General features: G+C 39.6%; 1 protein-coding gene across 2 annotated transcripts in view; it reads left to right on the top strand.

The window, feature by feature from the left end:
- Nucleotides 1-27,875, top strand: part of EPB41L4A (erythrocyte membrane protein band 4.1 like 4A) — a 635,814-nt gene that overhangs the window by 158,567 nt on the left and 449,372 nt on the right. For both annotated transcript variants that reach the window (XM_053701541.1, XM_053701542.1), the window contains exon 2: nt 23,664-23,768. In XM_053701541.1, coding sequence (XP_053557516.1) covers nt 23,664-23,768 — 105 coding nt within the window. The remainder of the gene's footprint in view (nt 1-23,663; nt 23,769-27,875) is intronic.

The raw sequence follows: 27,875 nt of genomic DNA, 5'->3' as shown, positions 1-27,875 counted from the left end.
TTCAGGCGCGCAGAGCGCTGTGGCTTAAATCCTGGTCAGCTGATGTGACTTCTAAATCTAAATTGCTTAACATACCTTTCAAGGGGCAGACATTATTCGGGCCCGGTTTGAAAGAAATTATCGCTGACATTACTGGAGGTAAGGGCCATGCCCTGCCTCAAGACAGATCCAAACCAAGGGCTAGACAGTCTAATTTTCGTGCCTTTCGTAACTTCAAGGCAGGAGCAGCATCAACTTCCTCCGCTCCAAAACAGGAAGGAACTGTTGCTCGCTACAGACAGGGCTGGAAACCTAACCAGACCTGGAACAAGGGCAAGCAGGCCAGAAAACCTGCTGCTGCCCCTAAGACAGCATGAAGTGAGGGCCCCCAATCCGGAAACGGATCTAGTGGGGGGCAGACTTTCTCTCTTCGCCCAGGCTTGGGCAAGAGATGTCCAGGATCCCTGGGCGTTAGAGATCATATCTCAGGGATATCTTCTGGACTTCAAAGCTTCTCCTCCAAAAGGGAGATTTCATCTTTCAAGGTTGTCAACAAACCAGATAAAGAAAGAGGCATTTCTACGCTGTGTACAAGATCTTTTACTAATGGGAGTGATCCACCCGGTTCCGCGATCGGAACACGGACGAGGGTTTTACTCAAATCTGTTTGTGGTTCCCAAGAAAGAAGGAACCTTCAGACCAATCTTGGATTTAAAGATCCTAAACAAATTCCTAAGAGTTCCATCGTTCAAAATGGAAACTATTCGGACAATCTTACCCATGATCCAAAAGGGTCAGTACATGACCACAGTGGATTTAAAGGATGCCTACCTTCACATACCGATTCACAAAGATCATTACCAGTACCTAAGGTTTGCCTTCCTAGACAGGCATTACCAGTTTGTAGCTCTTCCCTTCGGGTTAGCTACTGCTCCAAGAATCTTCACAAAGGTTCTGGGTTCTCTTCTGGCGGTACTAAGACCGCGAGGAATATCGGTAGCTCCGTACCTAGACGACATTCTGATACAAGCGTCAAGTTTCCAAGCTGCCAAGTCTCATACAGAGTTAGTACTGGCATTTCTAAGGTCACATGGGTGGAAGGTGAACGAAGAAAAGAGTTCTCTATTGCCACTCACAAGAGTTCCCTTCTTAGGGACTCTTATAGATTCGGTAGAAATGAAAATTTACCTGACAGAGGACAGGTTAACAAAACTCCTAAATGCTTGCCGTGTCCTTCATTCCATTCCACACCCGTCAGTGGCTCAATGCATGGAGGTAATCGGCTTAATGGTAGCGGCAATGGACATAGTACCCTTTGCACGCCTGCATCTCAGACCACTGCAATTGTGCATGCTAAGTCAGTGGAATGGGGATTACTCAGATTTGTCCCCTATGCTGAATCTGGATCAAGAGACCAGAAATTCTCTTCTATGGTGGCTCTCTCGGCCACATCTGTCCAAGGGGATGCCCTTCAGCAGACCAGATTGGACGATTGTAACAACAGACGCCAGCCTGCTAGGTTGGGGCGCTGTCTGGAATTCCCTGAAGACTCAGGGATCATGGACTCAGGAGGAGAGTCTCCTTCCCATAAACATTCTGGAATTAAGAGCAGTTTTCAATGCCCTTCTAGCTTGGCCTCAGTTAGCAACTCTGAGGTTCATCAGGTTTCAGTCGGACAACATCACGACTGTGGTTTACATCAACCATCAAGGAGGGACAAGGAGTTCCCTAGCGATGATGGAAGTCTCAAAGATAATTCTCTGGGCAGAGTCTCACTCTTGCCACCTATCAGCGATCCACATCCCAGGCGTGGAGAACTGGGAGGCGGATTTTCTAAGTCGCCAGACTTTTCATCCGGGGGAGTGGGAACTTCATCCGGAGGTCTTTGCCCAAATACTTCGGCGTTGGGGCAAACCAGATCTGGATCTCATGGCGTCTCGCCAGAACGCCAAGCTTCCTTGTTACGGATCCAGGTCCAGGGACCCGGGAGCGGTTCTGATAGATGCTCTGACAGCACCTTGGGCCTTCAACATGGCTTATGTGTTTCCACCCTTCCCGATGCTTCCTCGATTGATTGCCAGGATCAAACAGGAGAGAGCATCGGTGATTCTAATAGCGCCTGCGTGGCCACGCAGGACCTGGTATGCAGATCTAGTGGACATGTCATCCTGTCCACCTTGGTCTCTGCCTCTGAGACAGGACCTTCTAATTCAGGGTCCTTTCAAACATCAAAATCTAATTTCTCTGAGGCTGACTGCATGGAGATTGAACGCTTGATTTTATCAAAGCGTGGATTTTCGGAGTCAGTAATTGATACCTTAATACAGGCTAGGAAACCTGTTACCAGGAAAATTTACCATAAAATATGGCGTAAATACTTACATTGGTGCGAATCCAAGAGTTACTCATGGAGTAAGGTTAGGATTCCTAGGATATTGTCTTTTCTACAAGAAGGTTTAGAAAAGGGTTTATCTGCTAGTTCTTTAAAGGGACAGATCTCAGCTCTGTCCATCCTTTTACACAAACGTCTGTCAGAAGTTCCAGACGTTCAGGCTTTTTGTCAGGCTTTGGCCAGGATTAAGCCTGTGTTTAAGACTGTTGCTCCGCCGTGGAGCTTAAACTTAGTTCTTAACGTTTTACAGGGTGTTCCGTTTGAACCCCTTCATTCCATTGATATCAAGCTGTTATCTTGGAAAGTTCTGTTTTTAATGGCTATTTCCTCGGCTCGAAGAGTCTCTGAGTTATCGGCCTTACATTGTGATTCTCCTTATCTGATTTTTCATTCAGACAAGGTAGTTCTGCGTACTAAACCTGGGTTCTTACCTAAGGTAGTCACTAACAGGAATATCAATCAAGAGATTGTTGTTCCATCATTGTGCCCTAACCCTTCTTCAAAGAAGGAACGACTTCTACACAATCTGGACGTAGTCCGTGCCCTGAAATTTTATTTACAGGCAACTAAAGATTTTCGCCAAACTTCTTCCCTGTTTGTCGTTTATTCTGGACAGAGGAGAGGTCAAAAAGCTTCTGCTACCTCTCTCTCTTTCTGGCTTCGTAGCATAATACGTTTAGCCTATGAGACTGCTGGACAGCAGCCTCCTGAAAGAATTACAGCTCATTCTACGAGAGCTGTGGCTTCCACTTGGGCCTTTAAGAATGAGGCCTCTGTTGAACAGATTTGCAAGGCTGCAACTTGGTCTTACACTTTTTCCAAATTTTACAAATTTGACACTTTTGCTTCTTCTGAGGCTGTTTTTGGGAGAAAGGTTCTTCAGGCAGTGGTTCCTTCCGTGTAAGATCCTGCCTGTCCCTCCCGTCATCCGTGTACTTTTAGCTTTGGTATTGGTATCCCATAAGTAATGGATGACCCGTGGACTGACTACACTTAACAGGAGAAAACAAAATTTATGCTTACCTGATAAATTCCTTTCTCCTGTAGTGTAGTCAGTCCACGGCTCGCCCTGTTTTTTATGGCAGGTCTAAATTTTAAATTAGACTCCAGTCACCACTGCACCCTATAGTTTCTCCTTTCTCGTTTGGTTTCGTCGAATGACTGGGTATGACGTAGAGGGGAGGAGCTATATAGCAGCTCTGCTTGGGTGATCCTCTTGCACTTCCTGTTAGGGAGGAGTTATAATCCCATAAGTAATGGATGACCCGTGGACTGACTACACTACAGGAGAAAGGAATTTAACAGGTAAGCATAAATTTTGTTTTTACACATATATTAAATATTAGTTTACTTTAGGTGGCATTTAAGATAAATATGTTGGAAATGTATCCTGTGTCCTTGAGTAATCTTGAGTAATCTTTATTTATGTATTAAATATTAGGCTACGTTAGTTGGCGCATAAGATATATATTTAGGAAATTATTAGATATTATTTTCCTTTAAAGATACATTCTGCAAATTATTAATTATTATTTCGAAATCTCCCTAATATATGGATGTTTTAAATATTAGGCTACTTGATAAATAAGACATATATTTGTAGCGCTATGAAATAAATATTAGACTCTCTGGAGTTGTGTCTAACTAGGGTTGTCACCTGGCACAAACTGTATTTTTAAGGTTCAGGTCAAAGCTGAAAATAAAAATTAAGGGCTAGATTACAAGTGTAGCGCAAAATATTGCTTTCGCAAAGCGATATTTGCGCTCCACTGAGTAATACCAGTGCACGTAAATGTGCGCTGGTATTACAAGTTTGCTCGCCTTCACATTGCTGTAAATCATGTTCACGAGAGCTCGCTTCATAGACTCCAATGGGAGCCTCATTCTCATCCCTTGAGACATGGCATGGGAACTAGCACATCGAAGGGGGTGGGGTAAGTTGCGCAGCGATGGCAGCAAATTGTAAATATATATGTATATATATTTATGTTTATTTATTGTGCGATCCACTTGTAATCTAGTCCTATATATAGAAATAAAGATGCCATGATGGTAAAATGTATTCTAAGGATTCCAGTTATTAAACTAATGATTGTTTAAATCAATCCTAGCCGCTATAGTTCCTGATTTATGCTATATAATTGTTTATTCAAATTTATGCTAATGAGCATGGCCAGTATTTTTATCCATAAAAGGTGGCAACCCTATGTATAACATATTATGAAAATATACTAATTATTAGGCTTGTTTATGGAGCATACAAGCTAAATTAGGCAAATAAATATTTAAAAGGGGTTTGATGTTGTATAAATATTACCCAGCTGGGGTGGACAGGGGCAAATATGTCCGCCCTGGATTGATAAATCGAGCCCAGTATGTCTTATAAACATTTCCTTGGTTGTTTTTATCTTCAAATCAAAGCCATTACATTGAGAGAATCTGGAAGTTCCAAAATGTCCTGCAGTTTGTAGGATGGTCCAGTTGGGAGCCAGTGAGTATACATTCTCTCACTGTCTCCTGAAAAATGTGTCTGAATATTCTGATTGGCTCCTAAGTTTATCTGCACCTATAAAATGATGTTTTGTTTGAAATGATTACGCTCGTTGTGTATTTTATTACATTAACATAATGATTGCTTGTATTAGCATCAGGATCTAGGGTAAATGGGGCAGAGATTAGGGGAGGGGCATTACATTTGTAGCTGTAAGCTTTTGGTCTCTTTATAGAAGATAAAACTGGAGTGAGGTCATGCAAGGAGCAGTTTGTCCTGCTGTACAGTGGGTACTGATTTTTGTTAGATATGAAAAATGCATTTTATAGGCCCCTCTCTGACCAATCAGAAACAAGCCTTACCATATCTTAAATTCATTTTTCTGAATGGAATTTTTTTTCTTATTTTCAAGCATGTTTTGTTTTATATATTTAAACAAAACAATATTTACAGAGCCATTAGAAAAAGGAATAACGTGCTGGGTAACAAAGTATGATTATAAAATGGCATTATATCTTAACATTATTATGCTGCCGTTGTCCTGAGGTCAGATTACCGCTGAATTGTAATGACTGTTTCATTACTCAGTAGTAATTAAGGTGCTAAGCATGTGTGTGATTTCCACTGCTGTACTGTAGATGTTATGTAGTCACCCCAGATAGCAGACACATCTGCAAGCACTGGGCTCAATTTTACATTAATAACTTTTTATCATCACACGACAACTTTACAGCTGGGTCCATAGTCCCTTAGCCATTGAGAAATACCACATTAATCCTTAAAACCTTCCTTTTTAGCAGCTGTCAGGGGATTTGTTTTATGACATTTAAATCCATATTTTATCAGCCCTTGGTATGGGGAATAAAATACTTTCGTAATCACCTGTGTTTATAAGCAGAGAAAGCAGCTGAGTTTTTCTCATCAGCAAAGCCAATACCATTGGGAAAGGGAAGGTGTTAAGGTGCCATAAGCAATATAAAATATCTGTTAAATATTTATTTTAGTTTATCACAAAGAAGCCGTGCATAACATTGCTATTGAAGTATATTGCGCTTTCAATTTGTTTAGTTTTTTTATATTTATATTTCTTAAAGGAGAATTGTGGGTAAAAAAAAAAAAGATTTTTATCATTTCGTAAAGCCTCAATATATTAGATATTACAGTGCAAAATAGGCTTTGTTATATATAAAGTAAAAATACTCACTTTCCTTTTGATAACTCAGACATGAGCACTTGTTACACACCCCTCAGCTTAAGGCTGTGACACACTGCAAGCGGAGCGACGTGCAGCGTGTACATGCAGCTGTGCGCGCTCAGTGTGTCCTGCCTTTTCATCTTTGAGCACTCTGCTGCGTCAGGACGCATAGCTGAGCGCTCAGAGATAAAATATTTGAACTTCAGAAGCGATGCGACGCGGAGCGAAGCAGCTGCTTTGCTTCGCGTCGCATCGCTTGCAGTGTGTCACAGCCTTTATTGTGCATCTGGAGCTGCAGGTTGATTGGCATTAGGAGGTAAACCTGGGCACTTATTAGCAGCTTTTTATTCTCTGATCGGCATCTTGTTTGTGTATACATATCTGGCATACAAAACACTAAAATGTCTTTAAAATAACCCTGTTCGCCTGCTCCGATGAGGCGGACAGGAATTGCCACGATTCAACCCAATCGAGTACGATCGGGTTGATTGACACCTCCCTGCTGGCGGCCCATTGGCCGCGAGTCTGCAGGAGGCGGCGTTGCACCAGCAGCTCTTGTGAGCTGCTGGTGCAATGCTGAATACGACATTCAGCGAGGTCTTGCGAACCTGATCCGCACTGTCGGATCAGGTCCGCAAAACCTTTGATACATAGGCCCCAATATGTCAAATTCCAAACATTCATCCTCCTGCATGAAGAGTTTAGTTGATGCTGTAAACAATTGCATTATCAGTTATATTATTTGTGACATTACACATGACATCATTCATTAGACCATCAACTCTAGGTTGGTACTTGAAACTTTTAAGTCCATTAATTCATAACAGTGCATTAATATGAGGGGAAAAAACACTTTTTACTACAGAGAAATTAGACAAAAAATTTATTTTGTGATTCAGACAGAGCATAAAATTTTAAGAAAGTTTGCAATTTACTTCTATTATCAAATTTGCTTTGTTCCCACAATATTGTGTGTTGAAGAGATACCTAGTTATGCATCTGGAGCACTAAATGGCAGGAAATTGTGCTGCCATCTAGTGCTCTTCCAAATGGATAACATTCTTGCAAAACTGCTGCCATATAGTGCTCCAGAAATGGGCCGGCTCCTAAGCATACATCCCCGCTTTTCAGCAAAAGATACCAAGAGAAAGAAGACAAAATATTAATAGAAGTAAATTGGAAAGTTGTTTAAAATGACAAGCTCTATCTGAATCATGAAAGAAAATGTGTGGGTTTCATAACCATTTAAATAGACAAGTGCCCAAGGTATAATAATTAGCATCAGGCTATCAGTGACTTAAACTTTGCAAACAGTGCTATGTCATTCGGTGCTACAGATTTACCGTACCACAAATTAGATAAGCAGATTTTTTCCATCAATTATTCGGCTATTTTTTGCACTAAATATATTTGAGAAAAATGCTACACACAAATATTTGCATGTGCACAGATGTTTGTCTGTTGCACTTTATCTCAAATCCGGCACCAAAAATAGCCGTACACTACAGACCACAGTAATTTTCACTCTTTGTTTCACTAACAAAAACGCTTGCAATGCATGTGCCTAGCAATGTCTTTGTTTCACAATAAACTCCTGTTAACCCTAAATGTTGTGTGTATTCAGATTAGTAGCATTTTATGTGCATAGAATCATTTGTGTCAGTTTGTGTATTTTGGGTTTTAAGCTTTAAGTATTAGTGACCTAGGACTGTGTTAAATTGTCTGGTGGCAGTGATTGCTTGTAGGAAAGGTAACGATAGAAAGGTCAGGATTTAGTCATATTCACTGATGATCACATAAGTCACAGGTCCACCTATTGGCAGGCACTGATTAAAGGCAAATACACCCAATATGTTCAACTTCTTAAATTTAATTTCTCTTTGAAACTTTCTCTTCACTTGAAGCTATTGTAACTGTAACTAAAGACTTATAGCATATCTAAAAACGACCTAGAAGTGATTCCAATTAAAGAGGATTCATGATGAGATGTAGACTTTGATACTCACTAAAAATGACTGTGATTAACAGACCAGTAAATACAGTAGATTTGAATAATCAGTGAATATATGATAAAAAAAGACAATGCAATAGAACCTCAAATGATTAGTAGATTATTTTCTAACAAATTTCAAAGTTATGTCTTTTTCCACTCTCCTTGTATTATGTGACCAGCCAATCACAAATGCATACACGGATATTTTTGAATTTGTGCACATGCTCAGTAAGAGCTGGTGACTCAAACACTGTAAATTTAAAAAGACTGTACACATTTTGTTAATGGAAGTAAATTGGAAAGTTGTTTAAAATTTCTGCTCTATCTGAATCATTAAAGGGACAGTATACACTAATTTTCATATAACTGCATGTAATAGACACTACTATAAAGAATAATATGCACAGATACTGATATAAAATTCCAGTATAAAACTGTTTAAAAACTTACTTAGAAGCTCTCAGTTTAGCTTTGTTGAAAAGGCAGCTGGAAAGCCCACTGCAAGTGGGAAATAAGACACTCCCCCCTTCTTTTGCATATGAAAAGACCCTTTACACAAACAGGAACAAGCTGGAGTAGGTATCTGACGGTATTCTCATAAAACTTTGGGGCTTGGTTAGGAGTCTGAAAATCAGACCAATGTTATTTAAAGATAAGCAAAACTATTCTTTTTATTTTTTAAACTGGGCTATAAATAGATCATCTACAAAACATTTATGCAAAGAAAAAATGACTTAAAGGGACACTAAACCCACATTTTTTCTTTCATGATTCAGATAGAGAATACAATTTTAAACAACTTTCCAATATACTTCTATTATCTAATTTGCTTAATTTGTTAGATATCCTTTGCTGAAGAAAGAGCAATGCACATGGGAGAGCCAATCACATGAGGTATCTATGTGCAGCAACCAATCAGCAGCTACTGAGCATTTCTAGATATGCTTTTCAGCAAAGAATATCAAGGGAATAAAACAAATTAGATAATAGAAGTAAATTAGAAAGATATTTAAAATTGCATTCTCTTTCTAAATCATGAAAGAAAAAATTTGGGTTTAGTGTCCCTTTAAGGCCATTTAATAGCTGAAACACGTCACCCCATATATGGTCATAAGCGTTTTTTGTTATCTAGTTTTGTAATGCTCTTTTTTTCTTTTCTTTTTTTTTAAGTTCCTCTATAAAATGGCTTGATTTGAGCTGTTCCCAGTTTTTCATGACGAAGAATAGCTGTCAGAAGTATTTGATTGAGCTTTGAACTAGTAACCCTACAATTTGCTCACATTTACTTTGTTAAGACTGCAATATACATCAACTATTTTTTCTGTACCATTACATGGCCTGATTTAGCGGCTTGCTGATTGTATAGAGATTGATCTAGAGATACTCTCTGTTACCAGGGTCTGTCAGCTTAATGCAGCCTTTCTAGATTTCATATCATGCTACTAATATCGGAACATTATTTATAGGCCAATGAATCAAGCCTTTGTTCTGTTCTGAAAGCATTTCTGATAGGCATCTATGCTAATGGTATTCTGCTATAAGGTTTCCTTGCTACTTCAAGCTTGGAGTTATCAAGTACAATAGTTGCACACTGCACAGATTATATGTTACCATGACACATACACTTTTAGCAGAAAGAGATTTCAAATACCTCCCTTGTCATCTTTTTTTTTTTTTTAACATCGTATTCTTTTATTGAGATTTTTAGTAATAACAATACAACGAACATGTTCATTCACAGTAACATTAGGTTACAAATATGGACGTTTTAAATAGACCATGCTAAGTAATGAGCAAAAAAGCCCCCCAAAAAACAAAAAAACAATGCGGTCTGCATATTAGAAGTACAATAAAATGCGGGGCGGAGTTTGGCCGTGCAGGTACATGGCCGCGCTATGCTGAAGCTCCTTGCAGCCTTCTCTCATTGCCTGCATATACCGACACAAGCAACTTATGAAAGTTGATGGAATCCTTACTTACGGATCACAGAACCTGAAGGGCCACTTGTGAGCAGTCTGGAATCGCTGCCACACGCGCCACTCGACCCGGTAACGGCCTCAGAAGTCCCTTGCTTTGAACTACGCAACACGGCCTACTACCATCTCCTGACATCAATGAGGCCACGACTTGTCTTCTAACACCTTCAAGCTCACTGAGGCTGACTCCGGATCCAGCAGGGAAGACAAACTTTCTTGCGGCGAGGTATGGATTACCGCAAACATATATAAACATACCGCAGCAATGGGGGCATAAACAAAGCTTTATTATAATAAATTATAATAGATTATAACATGGAAGGCATGGTCTGGCACAAACACCTACATGTCATAACATCCTTAAGCACAGCCAATAGGTTATATCAATGAGAGGTAACCTACGTTCTAAGATTTAGCTAGACCTGAAAAGCCCTGTAACGCCACGAGGACTACAGAACTCACTGCACATAATCGTAAATACTTATACAGCACAGTATTGTCAGCAAGTGCACATAGAAGCAGAGTTGCGCAAAAATCAGAATCGCTCAGCTGAAAAATCTCACAGCCATTACATTACATAGCGTACAACAGCACTACGAACTGATATCATCTCTTGCTGTTTTTGAAGCTAACCTACATTAACCCTTGAGCACACCAATAAGGTATACTGCATGTTTTAATCGCCCTGCTCTGTACTTGATAAGGCCAACTGCCCTGGATAATCATTGCAGGACCCCACAACCACGTAGGACAATACGGCCTCAGCTCTATATTATATACCAAGTGATCATTATAATGGCCAGTAGGAGAACTACTAAATCCAACAAAAATAGTAAATCCTCCAGTAACCCAGCCTCCCTGACATCTTTTTTTGGCACACAAGAGACTAATAAACCCAAATCATCAGGATCCTCACAAGAGGGTTCCCCAGCGATACCTCAGCAGCAGCTGGACAACATAACCATGCAACAACAGTTGTCTCTCTTGCAGGCAACTATGGATAAACTACCATCTAAAACAGATATAGCAGATCTGAAGCAATTTATAGAAAGAAATCAACAGTCTAAGCTCTAGAATAGAAGATCTGGAGTCTACCCAGGACTCTATCTCCACCCTGTTATCCAATACTGAAGCAGGCCTAACACAACAAGCATACTTGTGTCATGATCCGGTGTACATGCGCTCAGGACACAGACCCTCGGGGCAGTGGTAGGGATTTGAAGACACCGACCCCTGACCCGGTGAAGAGTATCCTGGACGTGGATAGATGATATTCTGTGATTCATAGTTGCTAGAAGTTATTGTAGAATAAATGGAGAGTGCAACATTTGTATACAATATATTCTGAGTTCACTGTGACTTATAGTTAGTTAATAGAAGTAACTGCAGGATTCAATGAGAGAAAAATATAGCAATGTGGAATGTTCAGGCTTCAGAGTAATCTGGTTAAAGATTGAGACTTAGATGCAAACTAAGGTTTGTTGCAGGTTCACAGTACATAATATTATATAAAGCTGTATGTCAGAGTTAAAGCACAGCTGCACAGGTACTTAGACAAGCTGCAAGTTTAGGCATTAATTACTGTTTGTGCATTTAGATGCAAACTTGGTTTGTTGTAGGTTCACAGTTCATATTATTATAAAGAGCTGTATGTCAGTAATTAGCAGAGCAGCACATGTGAAATTTAAGTTTAAGGCATCAATTACTGTTTGAACATATTTTGGAGAATCACATGAAAGCTTTTAATTGAACACATAGATGCAGAGTTCAGAATATGTTAACATATTTGCAGCAGGATATTTCAGCAATGACAACTTGTAGCAGAGAAATAGTTATAAAGTTCTGAGTAAGATGCTGTTGTAATTAGAGAGTGATGATAACCAAAAGTATGCTTGATTTATAATAAAGTTCTGAGTTTGTTAAGTAGCAGTGTCCAGGAAACAGAAAATGGAATTATTTGGATACTTGTGATTTGATGATTTTAGGCATTGGAATAGAAAATGCTGTATGTTGAAATAGTTGGTAAATTCATACAGGAAACAGTCACAGACCTCTGTTGTTCAGGATCACAACTTCAATGTTAATGCCAAGCACAAGAGGCTGAGGTAATCAGGTACATGAATGATTAATCAGGCAGGCAAGCAAGCTGAATGTGAATACTGCCCAAATGCAGCATTCAGAGAAGGATTTCTTAAAGGGATAGTGACATTAGGCTGAGATATGTTACAGATTCCCCTCCTTAAAGGCGACCTCTGGGCGCCCAATACAATCCAAAAGGAGAGAGAACAAAATTGATATGGAGAACCGGTAGTAGGTGTATGGAGGTAGTGAGTCCAATCGGAAATCAAGAAAGGAGGGTTGGAGATCTCTTGAAAAAGTTGAATGACGAAGTAAAGGCCATGTAATTCAGGTATCAAAAGATCTTGACAATGATGAGAGCAAAACTTGAAGTCAACTTTTTTGTAGTCATCGTGAGAATGTATGAACGTAACATACAATGAGCTTCCTACCACAGAATCATCCTGAGGGTAGACAGGCGGATGTTCTTCATGATAGATGACCATGTACATAGCCAATGAAAAGGCAGCCAGTCCTAGAGATATGAATAGGCTTTCCTCAGCTTCAGAAATAGAGATGCAGCATTCTGGATTGATAACCAGATTAACCACCTTTGGGTCAGAGATTTGAGTATCCTCAGAATTAACCTCTTGGCTGAGGATTAGATATACTCCAAAAGAAAAAGCTATAGCCACTTCTAACGCAATAGCAGGGCTTTCTTCAAAGTAGGAGATAGGAGTGTAGAGTGCAAGATTTGTCCAGTTCTTGCCATCTTCTAATTCAATATGAAATGTCTCCTTACTGGATTCAGAATCAAAAGTGTCCTCACTAAGAACAGGTATATGAATGCCCACACCAGGGCAAGGTTCAGGAATACCCACATCTGGGCAAGGTTCAGGAATATCCTCAGTAGGATCGGGTGAAGGAATGCCCATGCCAGGGCAAGGTTCAACTATAGAGAAAGAAAAAGAACCCACTTTAGAGCCAGGAACCATACTCTCTTCTGAGCAGAGGGCAAGGCTTTCTTCAGGGTTTATAAACGAAGAATTAACAAGACCCACTTTACAGCCAAGAACCATACTCGCTTCTGAGTAGAGGGCATGGCTATCTTCAGGATCAAGTATTATTACACCCATTTCTGGGTTAAACAAAGGAATACCCATACCAGGGTCAAAAACAGGAGAGTCCACCTTGATGTCAGGTTTAGTAGTATAATCATGGAAAACAGGAACAGGAATGGGCACAGGGGAATCTTCTTGAAGAACTTTTGTACAAGTTTCAGGGTCAAGAATGTCCACTTGCGAACTTGGTTCAAAGTTGTCCTCACAGGATTCAGTATCAGGAATTCCTGTACAGGAAACTGATGTAGTAGAAAATGTAGGTTGATGCAAAGTATCTCCCAAGGGAAACAATTTCTTAGATGCAGTAACAGAAGAATTTTGAGAAGATGAAGTGTACTGAAATATGCCACACTCAGGTAGATGCGGAGGAATCGTGACACAAGATTCTGACTGAGAAGTTATCTGGAGTTCAGCAGGCATGCTTATTTGAGTTTGAATATCAGAGCTAAATTCTCCAAGGATTATCTCTGGTAAACTGAAAGGTTGTTTATCTGGAACAAAATTATCTTTTGCTTCTAGCACAGGGTTTACAGGCAATGAGGCATCATGAGAGGGATATGAGAAATCAATATTTGGAAACAGTTTTTGTAGTTGTTGTAGAGTCTGAGAAGAGATACCATTAGATGCTTTAAGAACAGACTGATAGTGACTATAGACATCATCCAGCTCGGTGTTGACAGTGTCAGGAGGCAAGAGAGGGTCTGGTACAACAGAATCTAAAACAGGGGAATCAGGCTGAGTTTCCTCTTTGCACTTCTGATTTTCTGTGGGCAGAAGGATTTTCTTCTTCTTCTTCTTCTTCTTCTTCTTCTTCTTCTTTTTCTTAGAGAGCTTAGATTTCTTCCCAGTATGAGGCTTCTTAGGTTGCTGCCATTGTGCTTTGTAGTAAGGTTGAGAACAGAAATCCTCTTCATCACTGGATGCATAATTCTGATGTGATAAATCAGCATAGTAGTTGAGGGGACCTTTACTCCTAACAGCAGTCTGTAAACCAGATGTCCTTTCTTCCAGCTCTGAATCTGTCCAATCTAACGAATCCATGGTAATATCAGAAATAGGAAGATCAGTATTTCCATGAGAGGTTTCATGATGGGAGCTGTCTGTATCATCCATGTTGTAAATATAACAACCAAGGATGTCATTATAGCAAATAGGTTGAGGTCTTGTCTGAGTTTGTGGCGAATTAAAGTTGCGCTCATACCAGTCTAATGCCAGTTCAGCTGGATCTGTGAAGTCATCCTCCATGTTGACATATTCAGACTCAGAATCAGTATCACCAGGATAGGAATTACAAACAGGAGGAGTAGATGGTTTTCTGGAACAGTAGTCCTGTCTCTTTAAATCTTTAAAGGTCTGAATTTTTTCTGCTGAAGCTATGGTTAAATCCTCTTCATTTTCATAGTCAGATTCAGGATCAGTTTCACCAAAATGGTAAGCACGAAATTGAGGAACAGATGACATTTTAGAAAAGTGATTCTGTCTCTTTAAATCTTTAAAAATCTGAATTTTTTCTGCTGAAGCTATGGTTAAATCCTCTTCATTTTCATAGTCAGATTCAGGATCAGTTTCACCAAAATGGTAACCACGAACTTGAGTAGAGGATTGTCTAGAATGGGAGTACTGTGTCTTTAAATTTTTTAAAGTTTGAAAATCTTCTGTTTTTCCTTTAGGGATTGCTTGGGTCTGAGTTATGTTGTAATTTTTTTATTTTCCTTTGAGGGTCGGTGCATCCACTACCACTGTGGATCCCTTTTTTGGGCATTAACATTCTGTCATGATCCGGTGTACATGCGCTCAGGACACAGACCCTCGGGGCAGTGGTAGGGATTTGAAGACACCGACCCCTGACCCGGGGAAGAGTATCCTGGACGTGGATAGATGATATTCTGTGATTCATAGTTGCTAGAAGTTATTGTAGAATAAATGGAGAGTGCAACATTTGTATACAATATATTCTGAGTTCACTGTGACTTATAGTTAGTTAATAGAAGTAACTGCAGGATTCAATGAGAGAAAAATATAGCAATGTGGAATGTTCAGGCTTCAGAGTAATCTGGTAAAATATTGAGACTTAGATGCAAACTAAGGTTTGTTGCAGGCTCACAGTACATAATATTATATAAAACTGTATGTCAGAGTTAAAGCACAGCTGCACAGGTACAAGCTGCAAGTTTAGGCATTAATTACTGTTTGTGCATTTAGATGCAAACTTGGTTTGTTGCAGGTTCACAGTACATATTATTATAAAGAGCTGTATGTCAGTAATTAGCAGAGCAGCACAGGTGAAAGTTAAGTTTAAGGCATCAATTACTGTTTGAACATATTTTGGAGAATCACATGAAAGCTTTTAATTGAACACATAGATGCAGAGTTCAGAATATGTTAACATATTTGCAGCAGGGTATTTCAGCAATGACAACTTGTAGCAGAGAAATAGTTATAAAGTTCTGAGTAAGATGCTGTTGTAATTAGAGAGTGATGATAACCAAAAGTATGCTTGATTTATAATAAAGTTCTGAGTTTGTTAAGTAGCAGTGTCCAGGAAACAGAAAATGGAATTATTTGGATACTTGTGATTTGATGATTTTAGGCATTGGAATAGAAAATGCTGTAGGTTGAAATAGTTGGTAAATTCATACAGGAAACAGTCACAGACCTCTGTTGTTCAGGATCCCAACTTCAATGTTAATGCCAAGCACATTAGACCTGAGAAGGCTTAAAAAGAGGCTGAGGTAATCAGGTGCATGAATGATTAATCAGGCAGGCAAGCAAGCTGAATGTGAATACTGCCCAAATGCAGCAGTCAGAGAAGGATTTCTTAAAGGGATAGTGACATTAGGCTGAGATATGTTACAACTTGATATGTTCCCTCCAGGTGAAGGTTAAGGACCTTGAAAATAGGGGAAGGAGGAACAACCTGAGAATATGAGGTATTCCAGAAGAGATTAAAAATTACACCCTCCACCCCTATCTCATCCAATTCTTTAATATGATTACGGACACTACCACATTCACTGAATTGTCAATAGAACGTGCTCATAGAGCACTACAACCACGTCCTAAGACAGACGCCCCACCTAGAGATGTCATAGTTAAACTACTCCATTACAAAGAAAGAGAGTCAATCTGGAATGCCACTAGAAAAACGCACCCTTTACAATTCCTGAACAAGGACCTACAAATCTACCAAGACCTCTTCCCAACGACAATAGAAAGAAGAAAGTCATTGAAATGTATCACCTCTGTGCTCCAAGACCAAAAAATTAAATACTGTTGGGGGTTTCCCCTTCAGTTTGATTATCCCCCGAGACGGAAAAATGCTGATATACAAGGATATTTCAGATTTAAGCAACATCTCAAAATCCCTAGGACTCTCATTTCATCCACCACCAGATCTTGCTAGGGATGTGACAACACCAGATCCCACGACTCCTCATCCTTTACCCGAGCATCCTTTTGGACAATAGTCAACAGAAGGAAAAAGTGATAGAAATTCACCATCCATTTTGTCATCTACCTGCTGCAGCGGACGCTCTCCAGATGTTGTGATAAGTATTACTTATGCACTGAATTACACATTCCATGTGCTACATGTTCCTATATTCCTCCTATGATGTCCTAGTTATGAATACCAGTTCTTTAGGAACAATTGTTATTAGTGTCGTGGACTATAACGTTCCACCTAAGATGATAATAAGACAGACTTGCTTAACCTAATTTGTATATGTTAAGAGACTTCATCAAGGCCCGGACACTAAGCTTGCCATACATAAAGGCAACCTTGCCTTGGCGATGGGAGGGAGAGGCATCCCCCCATGTACCTTTTGCATCTCTTTCTACGAGAGATGCTACTTGTTCGTTTTCACAATGTTATGTTTTTTGTTGTTGAAATGTTTTTTTTATGTTTTACAATGTTGAATTATCTGCTTTATATGTGTTGTCTTTCCACCACACAATATATCCACACGACAACCCTTCAGATAAAGATTTATGCACACCATTAGATAAATTCCATAGTAACCCCTATGACTCCCCCCAAACTTGACCAGCAAGGTAACAACGCCTTAAAAATTATAACTATTAATGCCAAAGGTTTAAACTCCCCTAGGAAAAGGTCTACAGCTTTATCAGACCTTAAACGCCAGTCTGGCGATATAGTGTTATTGCAGGAAACCCACTTTCTCAAGGGCAGAGAAACCAAGACATTCCATTACAAATATGGGAAAGCATACTATGGCATCTACTTATCAAGTCGTCAACTTACTTGCATTCAACGGCACCAATACACTCGCCTAAGATTGCCTAACTTCACTGCCACAGACCTGAATACGTTCTCCAAAGTTACCAAAAAAGCTGTCAAAAAGCTGCGCACCAAGGACTGTTGTTAACTGACAGTCATCGATCTCGCTGCTCTTCGGCTTTTTCCCAGCTTTATTGGTATACTGTCACCAAACACCCACACTATACTACACTGTTTTACCCCTATCCCGCTGCTCACGGACCCTGCCGCAAATAAATAAAGTTATTAACCCCTAAACCGCCGCTCCCGGAGCCCACCACCACTCTAATAAACGTATTAACCCCTATCCTGCCACTCCCGGAGCCCACCACCACCTACATTAGGGGTTAATAAGTGTAAGATTAGGGGTGTTTAAACTCGGGGTTCATGTTAGGGTGTTAGGTGTAGACATAAATGTATATTCCCCATAGGAATCAATGGGGCTGCGTTAGGAGCTTTACGCTGCTTTTTTGCAGGTGTTAGGTTTTTTTTCAGTCGGCTCTCCCCCATTGATTCCTATGGGGAAATCGTGCACGAGCACGTTTTACCAGCTCACCGCTAACGTAAGCAGCGCTGGTATTGAGGTGAGATGTGGAGCAAAATTTTGCTCTACGATTTTTTGCGGTTAACGCCGGGTTTGTAAAAACCCGTAATACCAACGCTGTCTGTAAATGAGCGGTGAGCATAAACTGCTCGTTAGCACCGCATAGCCTCTAACGCAAAACGCGTAATCTAGGTGAAAGGTTTAAGATATTTAAAGGATCTTGCTGAGGTTAGAATATTCATATGTGGCAGCTCTGATTACTATCATAATCATAAGGTAGCTTTTAAGTGACATTGAGGTTAAGTATGTAAACAGTGAGATTAAATTACAAATATAGTGCAACTGAGCAGAGTTATTCTGAATCTAGCCACATATAATCTACAAAACTGAGCACTAGACAAGGGTTTAGTAGGCCAATTTACCATTAGTGTAGTGACAACGTGCTGTCTCGGCCGCAGACAGTCCGTCATCCACCCAGGATCGCTCCAATCAAACCCAGAACAATAAGTCACAATGGGACAGGGATCTAATGAGTAGCATGCAAATATATGCTGTAAATTTATGCTTAATACCTTGGTTTAAGCAACTGATTATCTAACCTGGAGCACAAGATATAGAGCAGTACTGTTACCTAAAAAATAAACTTGTGAGCTTCTAAGTGTTACATGAAACAATTCTGATATAGTAACAGCCTTGCTGAAATATACAGTACATCTATGGCTATAAAGCTAAATCGAGAAAGGGAACTGAAGTCTATGAATTAACCCTAAAGAGGCAGTCTCTTAGATAAAGCAGGTAACCCATATCTTGCCACACATATGAAATATATATTATTAAATATATATGGGTACAGGGATTTAGGGTTAATTATCCTTCTCAGAGCAATGATATATAATTCTACATCTCCCCTGCCGACACAGGGAAACTGAGAACCCCCATTGGCTTTGGGAAATGCGACAGGTGTTTGATGCATAGTTAACATAGATTAAGTGTGGGGATGGATACAAGACCATATCAAAGCAGTCTAACACCAATGTTAGGTGTCATAGTATCTCCTGAAGTAGTAAATCATAAAATAAAAATACACATTAGTACACAACAACAATAGAGGTCTCCTTAACTAGGGACAAAGTGTATAACTAAACATTATTAGCATCTACAACTCTACAAATTTTAGCTCTAAACTCTTAAGTCAGGTTTAATGATAAATACTAGTTGGTTATCCTATGCCTGCTCTTATGCAAACTAGCATGAGCCATTGCTGAATGTCCCTGTAAAGTACTGAGTCCGTCAGATAGTGGTCTGCTTTCAAATCAAAGTCCCCAAAAACGTGCAAGTCGGAATATTGGAGATCAAAACTGTGTTGAAAGCTTCGCATATGTGTTACTTCGATTACTTGCCAGCAGTACCTAGGTACAAGCACACAGATATATTCTCTCTTCTCCAGGCAATCACTTGTAACCTTATCTCCTAAGGGCTGTTCCTCAGCATATGGGCTGTCTGGAACCTCTATAAAAAGTAAAGAGCCATTAGATTCATCTCAACACTCGTTAAATACGCTCTGGGCATGGTTGGAGGTAGATCTTAATTCCTGGATAAGAGCATTGTGCTGGGTATCGAGTTTGACCAGTAAATTGCGTAGTGTGTTGGTGATACATGCCTTCATACTGAGTGGAGGTGTAGTTGTACATGCAAAACGTCTCATTAAAAAACTGCAGCCCTCCAATATAAAGTGGCTCTATTTTCGTTCCTTATGCTCACTACTGATGGTGGGAAGGAGAGTTTTGGGCTAACACTATGTGCAAACAGCATACGTAGAGATCCTGAGTGTGTCTTCTGACTATGTAGTGTTGGTTAAGAAGACAATCAAAGTTCCTCATGTGAGTTAGGAGACTGTTCCACGGCTTGGGCTCCCTCATATTGTTTATTCTAGTGTCAAGTGGGCGACCTCCATGTCGGTGAGAAGTAGTGTTCAGACAAAGAATCTGGATCTGTGCCGGTATATGTACAATGGTGTTGTCAGTGGGCTGTGACGCTTACCGGGTGCTCCCTGTGTCCCCAGAGATCTGGCTGTGTGTGATCCGAGATAGGTCTGGCCAGGTATGAGCAAAAGACCTGTTCCACAATGTTCTGTATCGTACATTGATTGCAAGTGCGTCACAGGTGGTAACCGCACAGCACGAAGGCCCAGCTGCTGCAGACCGGTCTCTTCTCAAGCGTTTCAATCACCGGAGCATCTGTCTCCAATCAGGGTAAACTCTTCCAAGAGTAGGTCAGATTTCTGGAGTCTCCGTTAGCTTGGAACACTAATTTACCCAAGTAAAGTCTGTTTTTACTCAGAGCTCCACATAGATGCATCTGCTCTCCTTCCCAGTTAGCTCCCCCCCCCTCTTGTCATCTTTTTAATAATGATCCACAGTTTCCAGATATAAACATTTGATAAACTTACTCTATTTCTGTCTAGTTTTCCAACTAGTTTTTTTTTAACAAAAGAATTTGCTGATCAGAATTGTATTTTGGATGTAGTTGATTTATAGACTGTCATTTGCAAAACGTCTCATTAAAAAACTGCAGCCCTCCAATATAAAGTGGCTCTATTTTCGTTCCTTATGCTCACTACTGATGGTGGGAAGGAGAGTTTTGGGCTAACACTATGTGCAAACAGCATACGTAGAGATCCTGAGTGTGTCTTCTGACTATGTAGTGTTGGTTAAGAAGACAATCAAAGTTCCTCATGTGAGTTAGGAGACTGTTCCACGGCTTGGGCTCCCTCATATTGTTTATTCTAGTGTCAAGTGGGCGACCTCCATGTCGGTGAGAAGTAGTGTTCAGACAAAGAATCTGGATCTGTGCCGGTATATGTACAATGGTGTTGTCAGTGGGCTGTGACGCTTACCGGGTGCTCCCTGTGTCCCCAGAGATCTGGCTGTGTGTGATCCGAGATAGGTCTGGCCAGGTATGAGCAAAAGACCTGTTCCACAATGTTCTGTATCGTACATTGATTGCAAGTGCGTCACAGGTGGTAACCGCACAGCACGAAGGCCCAGCTGCTGCAGACCGGTCTCTTCTCAAGCGTTTCAATCACCGGAGCATCTGTCTCCAATCAGGGTAAACTCTTCCAAGAGTAGGTCAGATTTCTGGAGTCTCCGTTAGCTTGGAACACTAATTTACCCAAGTAAAGTCTGTTTTTACTCAGAGCTCCACATAGATGCATCTGCTCTCCTTCCCAGTTAGCTCCCCCCCCCTCTTGTCATCTTTTTAATAATGATCCACAGTTTCCAGATATAAACATTTGATAAACTTACTCTATTTCTGTCTAGTTTTCCAACTAGTTTTTTTTTAACAAAAGAATTTGCTGATCAGAATTGTATTTTGGATGTAGTTGATTTATAGACTGTCATTTGACTTTACAAATAATTCATGTCAACCTTAAAGGGACAGTCAACTCAAAAAATGTTATTGTTTAAAAAGATATATAATCCCTTTATTACCCATTCTCCAGTTTTGCACAGAAAACATGGTTACATTAATATACTTTTTATTTCTGTGATTATCTTGTATCTAAGCATCTTCTGACAGCCCCCTGATCACATGACTTTTTATTTATTATTTATTAACTTGCATTTAAGCAAATTAGTGATGTGTTGTGTACAACCCACTGACGTGAGCACAATGTAATCTATATGGCTCACATGAACTAGCACTCCCCTGTTGCGAAAAAATAATAAAATATCATGTGATCAGGGGCTGTCTTTAGAGGTTTAAATGTTATAAAGTATATTAATATAACAATGTTGGATGTGCAAAGCCGTGGAATGGGTAGTAAAGGCATTATCTATCTTTTTAAACATTAACCATGTTTGTGTTGACTGTCCCTTTAATGCAACCTGCTGTTCAGACAATGTAGTGTACGGCTAGTGTTAGGTAGAAGTTTCATGGAATAGCCTTCAATTGTGAGTGAAATGTCTTAGAGAGTGTAAATATTACTGCACTAAAGATTGATATTTCTTAAAAGGATAATTTTTTAAAGGGGCATTAAGGTCAAATATATTCAATGCATATAAAAGAACAGCATTTCAACATATATTTCTGTATGAAAAAAGTTAATGATGTTTAAATAGATATCTAAACTAACAGGGAATGACCATTGATTCATGGGTATCATTTGCTCATTGGCTTATAAAGCAACTCCTGTTGGTTCACATGAAAACAAAATCCAAAAATTGTTTTACTACAACAAATACTTATCTGGTTATACAAAAGTATACAACATTTCTAATGGACGATATATTTCAGTACAGTGTTTATATACAATATTCCTATCACAAAATACAGATATACACCTATGACTGGGTATTATATGATCTACTCTTAATCAGCTAATTGCTCTATCTGCCACCATCAAGGCAATTAAACAATGTAATTAATTTTATTTATTTAATTTAGTTTATTTCAATTTTAAAAAGTAATGGTAGAACGCCTGAATTGCTTAATAATTTATTTTAAAAATGTCATGCTCTGGCTTAAATCTAAAATCTCATTGAATGAAAACCTTTATGTTAAAGGACCAGTCAACACAGTAGATTTGCATAATCAACAAATGCAAGATAACAAGACAATGCAAAATCACTTAGTCTGAACTTCAAATGAGTAGTAGATTTTTTTTCTGACAATTTTAAAAGTTATGTCTTTTTCCACTCCCCCTGTACCATGTGACAGCCATCAGCCAATCACAAATGCATACATGTACCATGTGACAGCCATCAGCCATTCACAAATGCATACACACTTATTCTTGCACATGCTCAGTAGGAGTTGGTGACTCAAAAAGTTTAAGTATAAAAAGACTGTGCACATTTAGTTAATAGAAGTAAATTGGAAAGTTGTTTAAAATGACATGCTTTATCTGAATAATGAAAGTTTAATTTTGATTGAGTGTCCCTTTAAGGTAGGGAGAATGTTTGGCATGTTTAGTAAAAATAATGAATGTTGCCTCCAGTTGTTTGCTATAAAGAAAATGTTGAATTCTAGAGATAAAAAAATGACATTTCAGAAAAAAAATATATATAATTTTCCATGTATTGAATGTACCATTTAAATTCAAAAGTTGATTGTCATAAAATTCAATGTAGGTTTGCAAGAATAATTATGTAACTGTTATATTGAAATGTTAACATGGGTGCCTTAGTAACATTCAAATTTCAAAACGAATGTCAAGAGGAACAAACCATATGAATATCTTACTTTTGACATTTGCTTTTTTCGGATGCCATGCCAGTTTGATATATCCAATTAATCAGAAGTACTGCTTGTTCCAGGGATTTATTAGGATGTTAATAGATCCTAGTATGTTTGGCTGCACCTGCAAGTATTTTGATTTTGGAAGCTATAACTCAGTGGATAGCAGTCAGCATGCAATAGTACAAAAGCAGCACCTTCACTTGCGTAACATGCATAATTTTAGTGAATAATAAGATTAGGAATCCTATAGAAGTTCTTGCTGTGGGGAGGCCAAACATAACTACTGGTCAATAAAACTAGCGTTCTGTAAAGACAAAGCAATAGTAAACGCATGAATGGCACTGACAAAGCTGGGATATGCTGCTGAATGGAATTTGTACATTCTTTCCCACAGAAGTCAACGAAAGGCTCTGTTGTCCTGGACTACGTATTCCGTCACCTAAACCTTGTGGAGATTGATTACTTTGGACTTCGTTACTGTGACAGAAATCATCAGACGGTGAGTGACACAGGAAATTCTGATTTCCCAACCATAACATTTACCTCTGTAATGGTATTTTTATTTCCCTTTGATGGATTGTATTTTTGCCAATCATCCAATAAGAGGGTTGAGCATAAGATGCAGACAGAGCTTTTTGTGAACTTTTGTAGCAAGTGAATGATATACATATTTGTTTTATTTGTCTCATTTACAGTAAAATGAATTGTTCTATTTGTATCATATAAAATAAAGTAATTAAAAATGTATTATTTTTTTCTGTGCTAAAAAAAAATTGATGTTTTTATGTGTTAGATTTGACCCTGCTGACCAATAACACTGGGAGTTGTCCATAACACTCACTCAGCAATCTATATGGATGAGTTGTGTGTAAACATGCAATACTTCTTATTCAGTTTAAGCTGTTTAACTTAACCTGTTGTTGTGCAAAAAAGGTAGAATTACTGCTCTTTCATATTCATATTAAACTTTATTTGGTCCTTCTTTAGAACACCCTTGTCCAGCCTTAGGCCCTAGGGTATGTCACTGAGTGTACCACAATACCAGACATGTGCCAGTGTCTGTATAGTACCACGGGTATGTCACTGAATATACCACAATACCAGACATGTGCCAGTGTCTGTATAGTACCACGGGTATGTCACTGAGTGTGCCACAATACCAGACATGTGCCAGTATTTGTTCAGTACCACAGGTATGGCACTGAGTGTACCACAATACCAGACATGTGCCAGTATCTGTACAGTACCACGGGTATGTCACTGAATATACCACAATACCAGACATGTGCCAGTATCTGTACAGTACCACGGGTATGTCACTGAGTGTACCACAATACCAGACATGTGCCAGTATCTGTACATTACCACGGGTATGTCACTGAGTGTACCACAATACCAGACATGTGCCAGTATCTGTACAGTACCACGGGTATGCTACTGAGTGTACCACAATACCAGACATGTGCCAGTATCTGTACAGTACCACGGGTATGTCACTGAGTGTACCACAATACCAGACATGTGCCAGTATCTGTACAGTACCACGGGTATGTCACTGAGTGTACCACAAAACCAGACATGTGCCAGTATCTGTACAGTACCACGGGTATGTCACTGAGTGTACCACAATACCAGACATGTGCCAGTATCTGTACAGTACCACGGGTATGTCACTGAGTGTACCATAAAACCAGACATGTGCCAGTATCTGTACAGTACCACGGGTATGTCACTGAGTGTACCACAATACCAGACATGTGCCAGTATCTGTATAGTACCACGGGTATGTCACTGAGTGTACCACGAAACCAGACATGTGCCAGTATCTGTACAGTACCACGGGTATGTCACTGAGTTTACCACAATACCAGACATGTGCCAGTATCTGTACAGTACCACAGATATGTCACTGAGTGTACCACAATACCAGACATGTGCCAGTATCTGTACAGTACCACGGGTATGTAACTGAGTGTACCACAAAACCAGACATGTGCCAGTATCTGTTCAGTACCACAGGTATGTCACTGAGTGTACCACAAAACTAGACATGTGCCAGTATCTGTTCAGTACCACAGGTATGTCACTGAGTGTACCACAAAACCAGACATGTGCCAGTATCTGTACAGTACCACGGGTATGTCACTGAGTGTACCACAATACCAGACTTGTGCCAGTATCTGTACAGTACCATGGGTATGTCACTGAGTGTACCACAAAACTAGACATGTGCCAGTATCTGTACAGTACCACGGGTATGTCACTGAGTCTACCACAAAACCAGACACGTGCCAGTATCTGTACAGTACCACGGGTATGTCACTGAGTGTACCACAATACCAGACATGTGCCAGTATCTGTTCAGTACCACAGGTATGTCACTGAGTGTACCACAAAACTAGACATATGCCAGTATCTGTTCAGTACCACAGGTATGTCACCGAGTGTACCACAAAACCAGACATGTGCCAGTATCTGTACAGTACCACGGGTATGTCACTGAGTGTACCACAATACCAGACATGTGCCAGTATCTGTACAGTACCATGGGTATGTCACTGAGTGTACCACAAAACTAGACATGTGCCAGTATCTGTACAGTACCACGGGTATGTCACTGAGTGTACCACAAAACCAGACATGTGCCAGTATCTGTACAGTACCACGGGTATGTCACTGAGTGTACCACAATACCAGACATGTGCCAGTATCTGTTCAGTACCACAGGTATGTCACTGAGTGTACCACAAAACTAGACATGTGCCAGTATCTGTACAGTACCATGGGTATGTCACTGAGTGTACCACAAAACTAGACATGTGCCAGTATCTGTACAGTACCACGGGTATGTCACTGAGTGTACCACAAAACCAGACATGTGCCAGTATCTGTACAGTACCACGGGTATGTCACTGAGTGTACCACAATACCAGACATGTGCCAGTATCTGTTCAGTACCACAGGTATGTCACTGAGTGTACCACAAAACTAGACATGTGCCAGTATCTGTACAGTACCACAGGTATGTCACTGAGTGTACCACAAAACCAGACATGTGCCAGTATCTGTACAGTACCACGGGTATGTCACTGAGTGTACCACAATACCAGACATGTGCCAGTATCTGTTCAGTACCACAGGTATGTCACTGAGTGTACCACAAAACCAGACATGCGCCAGATTAAGGGCAAATATCTAGATAATCATCTCCCATGTGAAGGTTCTATACGTAGAAATCTGGTATGATTAGTATTTCTATATATGTTATTTGTCAATTAAAGGGCAAGTCCTCTTGAGTAAAAAAACATGCCCACCCATGATCCAGAATATTCTCTTTTCTTTCAGTTGGAAATTTTCTTTTTCAAATGGAACGTGAGAAATGTTTGAGGGTTGATTACATTTTGTGCACGTCTCTCACTCCCTAAAGATTCTGCAAATAGAGCAAACCACATAGAAGGTTTAGGTGATTTGCAGCATATTGCACACACCGGTTACAGATGCACTTTTTTAAATAGATAATTATAAAAATGATTATGAAATTGTTAATTGCAGAAAACAATGCTCGGTAATGGAATTGGGGCCTCTATTTAAAAATCATATTCGTCCCCAGACTTTGATTAGGAAATTAGGATTGGCACAAAATACTAATTGCTGCTTTGATTTTGAAGAGCGCTAATAAAATGGCTGTGACAAGGACCCTAGCAGTGTACAGCAAATGGAGGACTATTGGTTTGTACATTATTTACTACAAGCCCTCAGGTATATCTACGGAGTCGCTAGTGGATCTCCTGAAATTCTGTTTCTTCTATTAAACAAGCCAGGTGTCTTTTTTTATTATCTCTCATTATCTATACGTCTCATTGTGAGGTAAAAGTAAAATACGTACATAGTTACTTCACAAATAGATGTAATGTATATAAAAAATAGACAACCAGGTGCCTTTTTGAGGGAGCATTCCCCTAAGCAGCTGCCATTTCTGCTTAAAGACAAACATACCCTGAAAAAAAATTTTTTATTGAATTTTTTTTCTTACTGCAAAAAAGATGGACAAGAAATGTTTTTGCCAAGGCGATCATCATCTGTTTTATTTTGAATGCATATGGCTGATGATTAAACAGATTGCTAACTATGCACAATGTTGTAATGAAGCAGCAGAAGCTGATGATATGCATGATAATTAGCCATGTGCTCTGAGCTGGATAATATATCTTGATGGCATTTCTTAAGCTGGTACATTTTGTGCTTTACCCTAGAAGATGCCAGCTGTGCTTCTACCTCATCTAATTCCCATGTATGAGCATGGCTAATTAGATTTCTGTTTGTTATTTTGGCACCAAAAAAATAATTAAATAAATAAAAATAAATAAATATGTGTGTGTGTCTATCTATCTATCTATACTATACTATATGGCCAAAGTATGTGGACACTTGACCATCACACCTATATCAGTTTTTTGGACATCATATTTCAAAACCATGGACATTAAAATGGAGTCGTCGTCCCACACACCCACATACACATTGCATCTATAACAGCCACGACTATCCTGGGGAGGCTTTCCACAAGATTTTGGAGTGTGTCTGTGGGAACTTGTGCCCATTCAAC

The sequence above is a fragment of the Bombina bombina genome, chromosome 2 (genome assembly GCF_027579735.1).
Source record: "Bombina bombina isolate aBomBom1 chromosome 2, aBomBom1.pri, whole genome shotgun sequence".
NCBI lineage: Eukaryota > Metazoa > Chordata > Amphibia > Anura > Bombinatoridae > Bombina > Bombina bombina.
The sequence above is the reverse complement of the archived record's forward strand: the minus strand, read 5'-3'. Positions and strand labels throughout refer to the sequence as shown.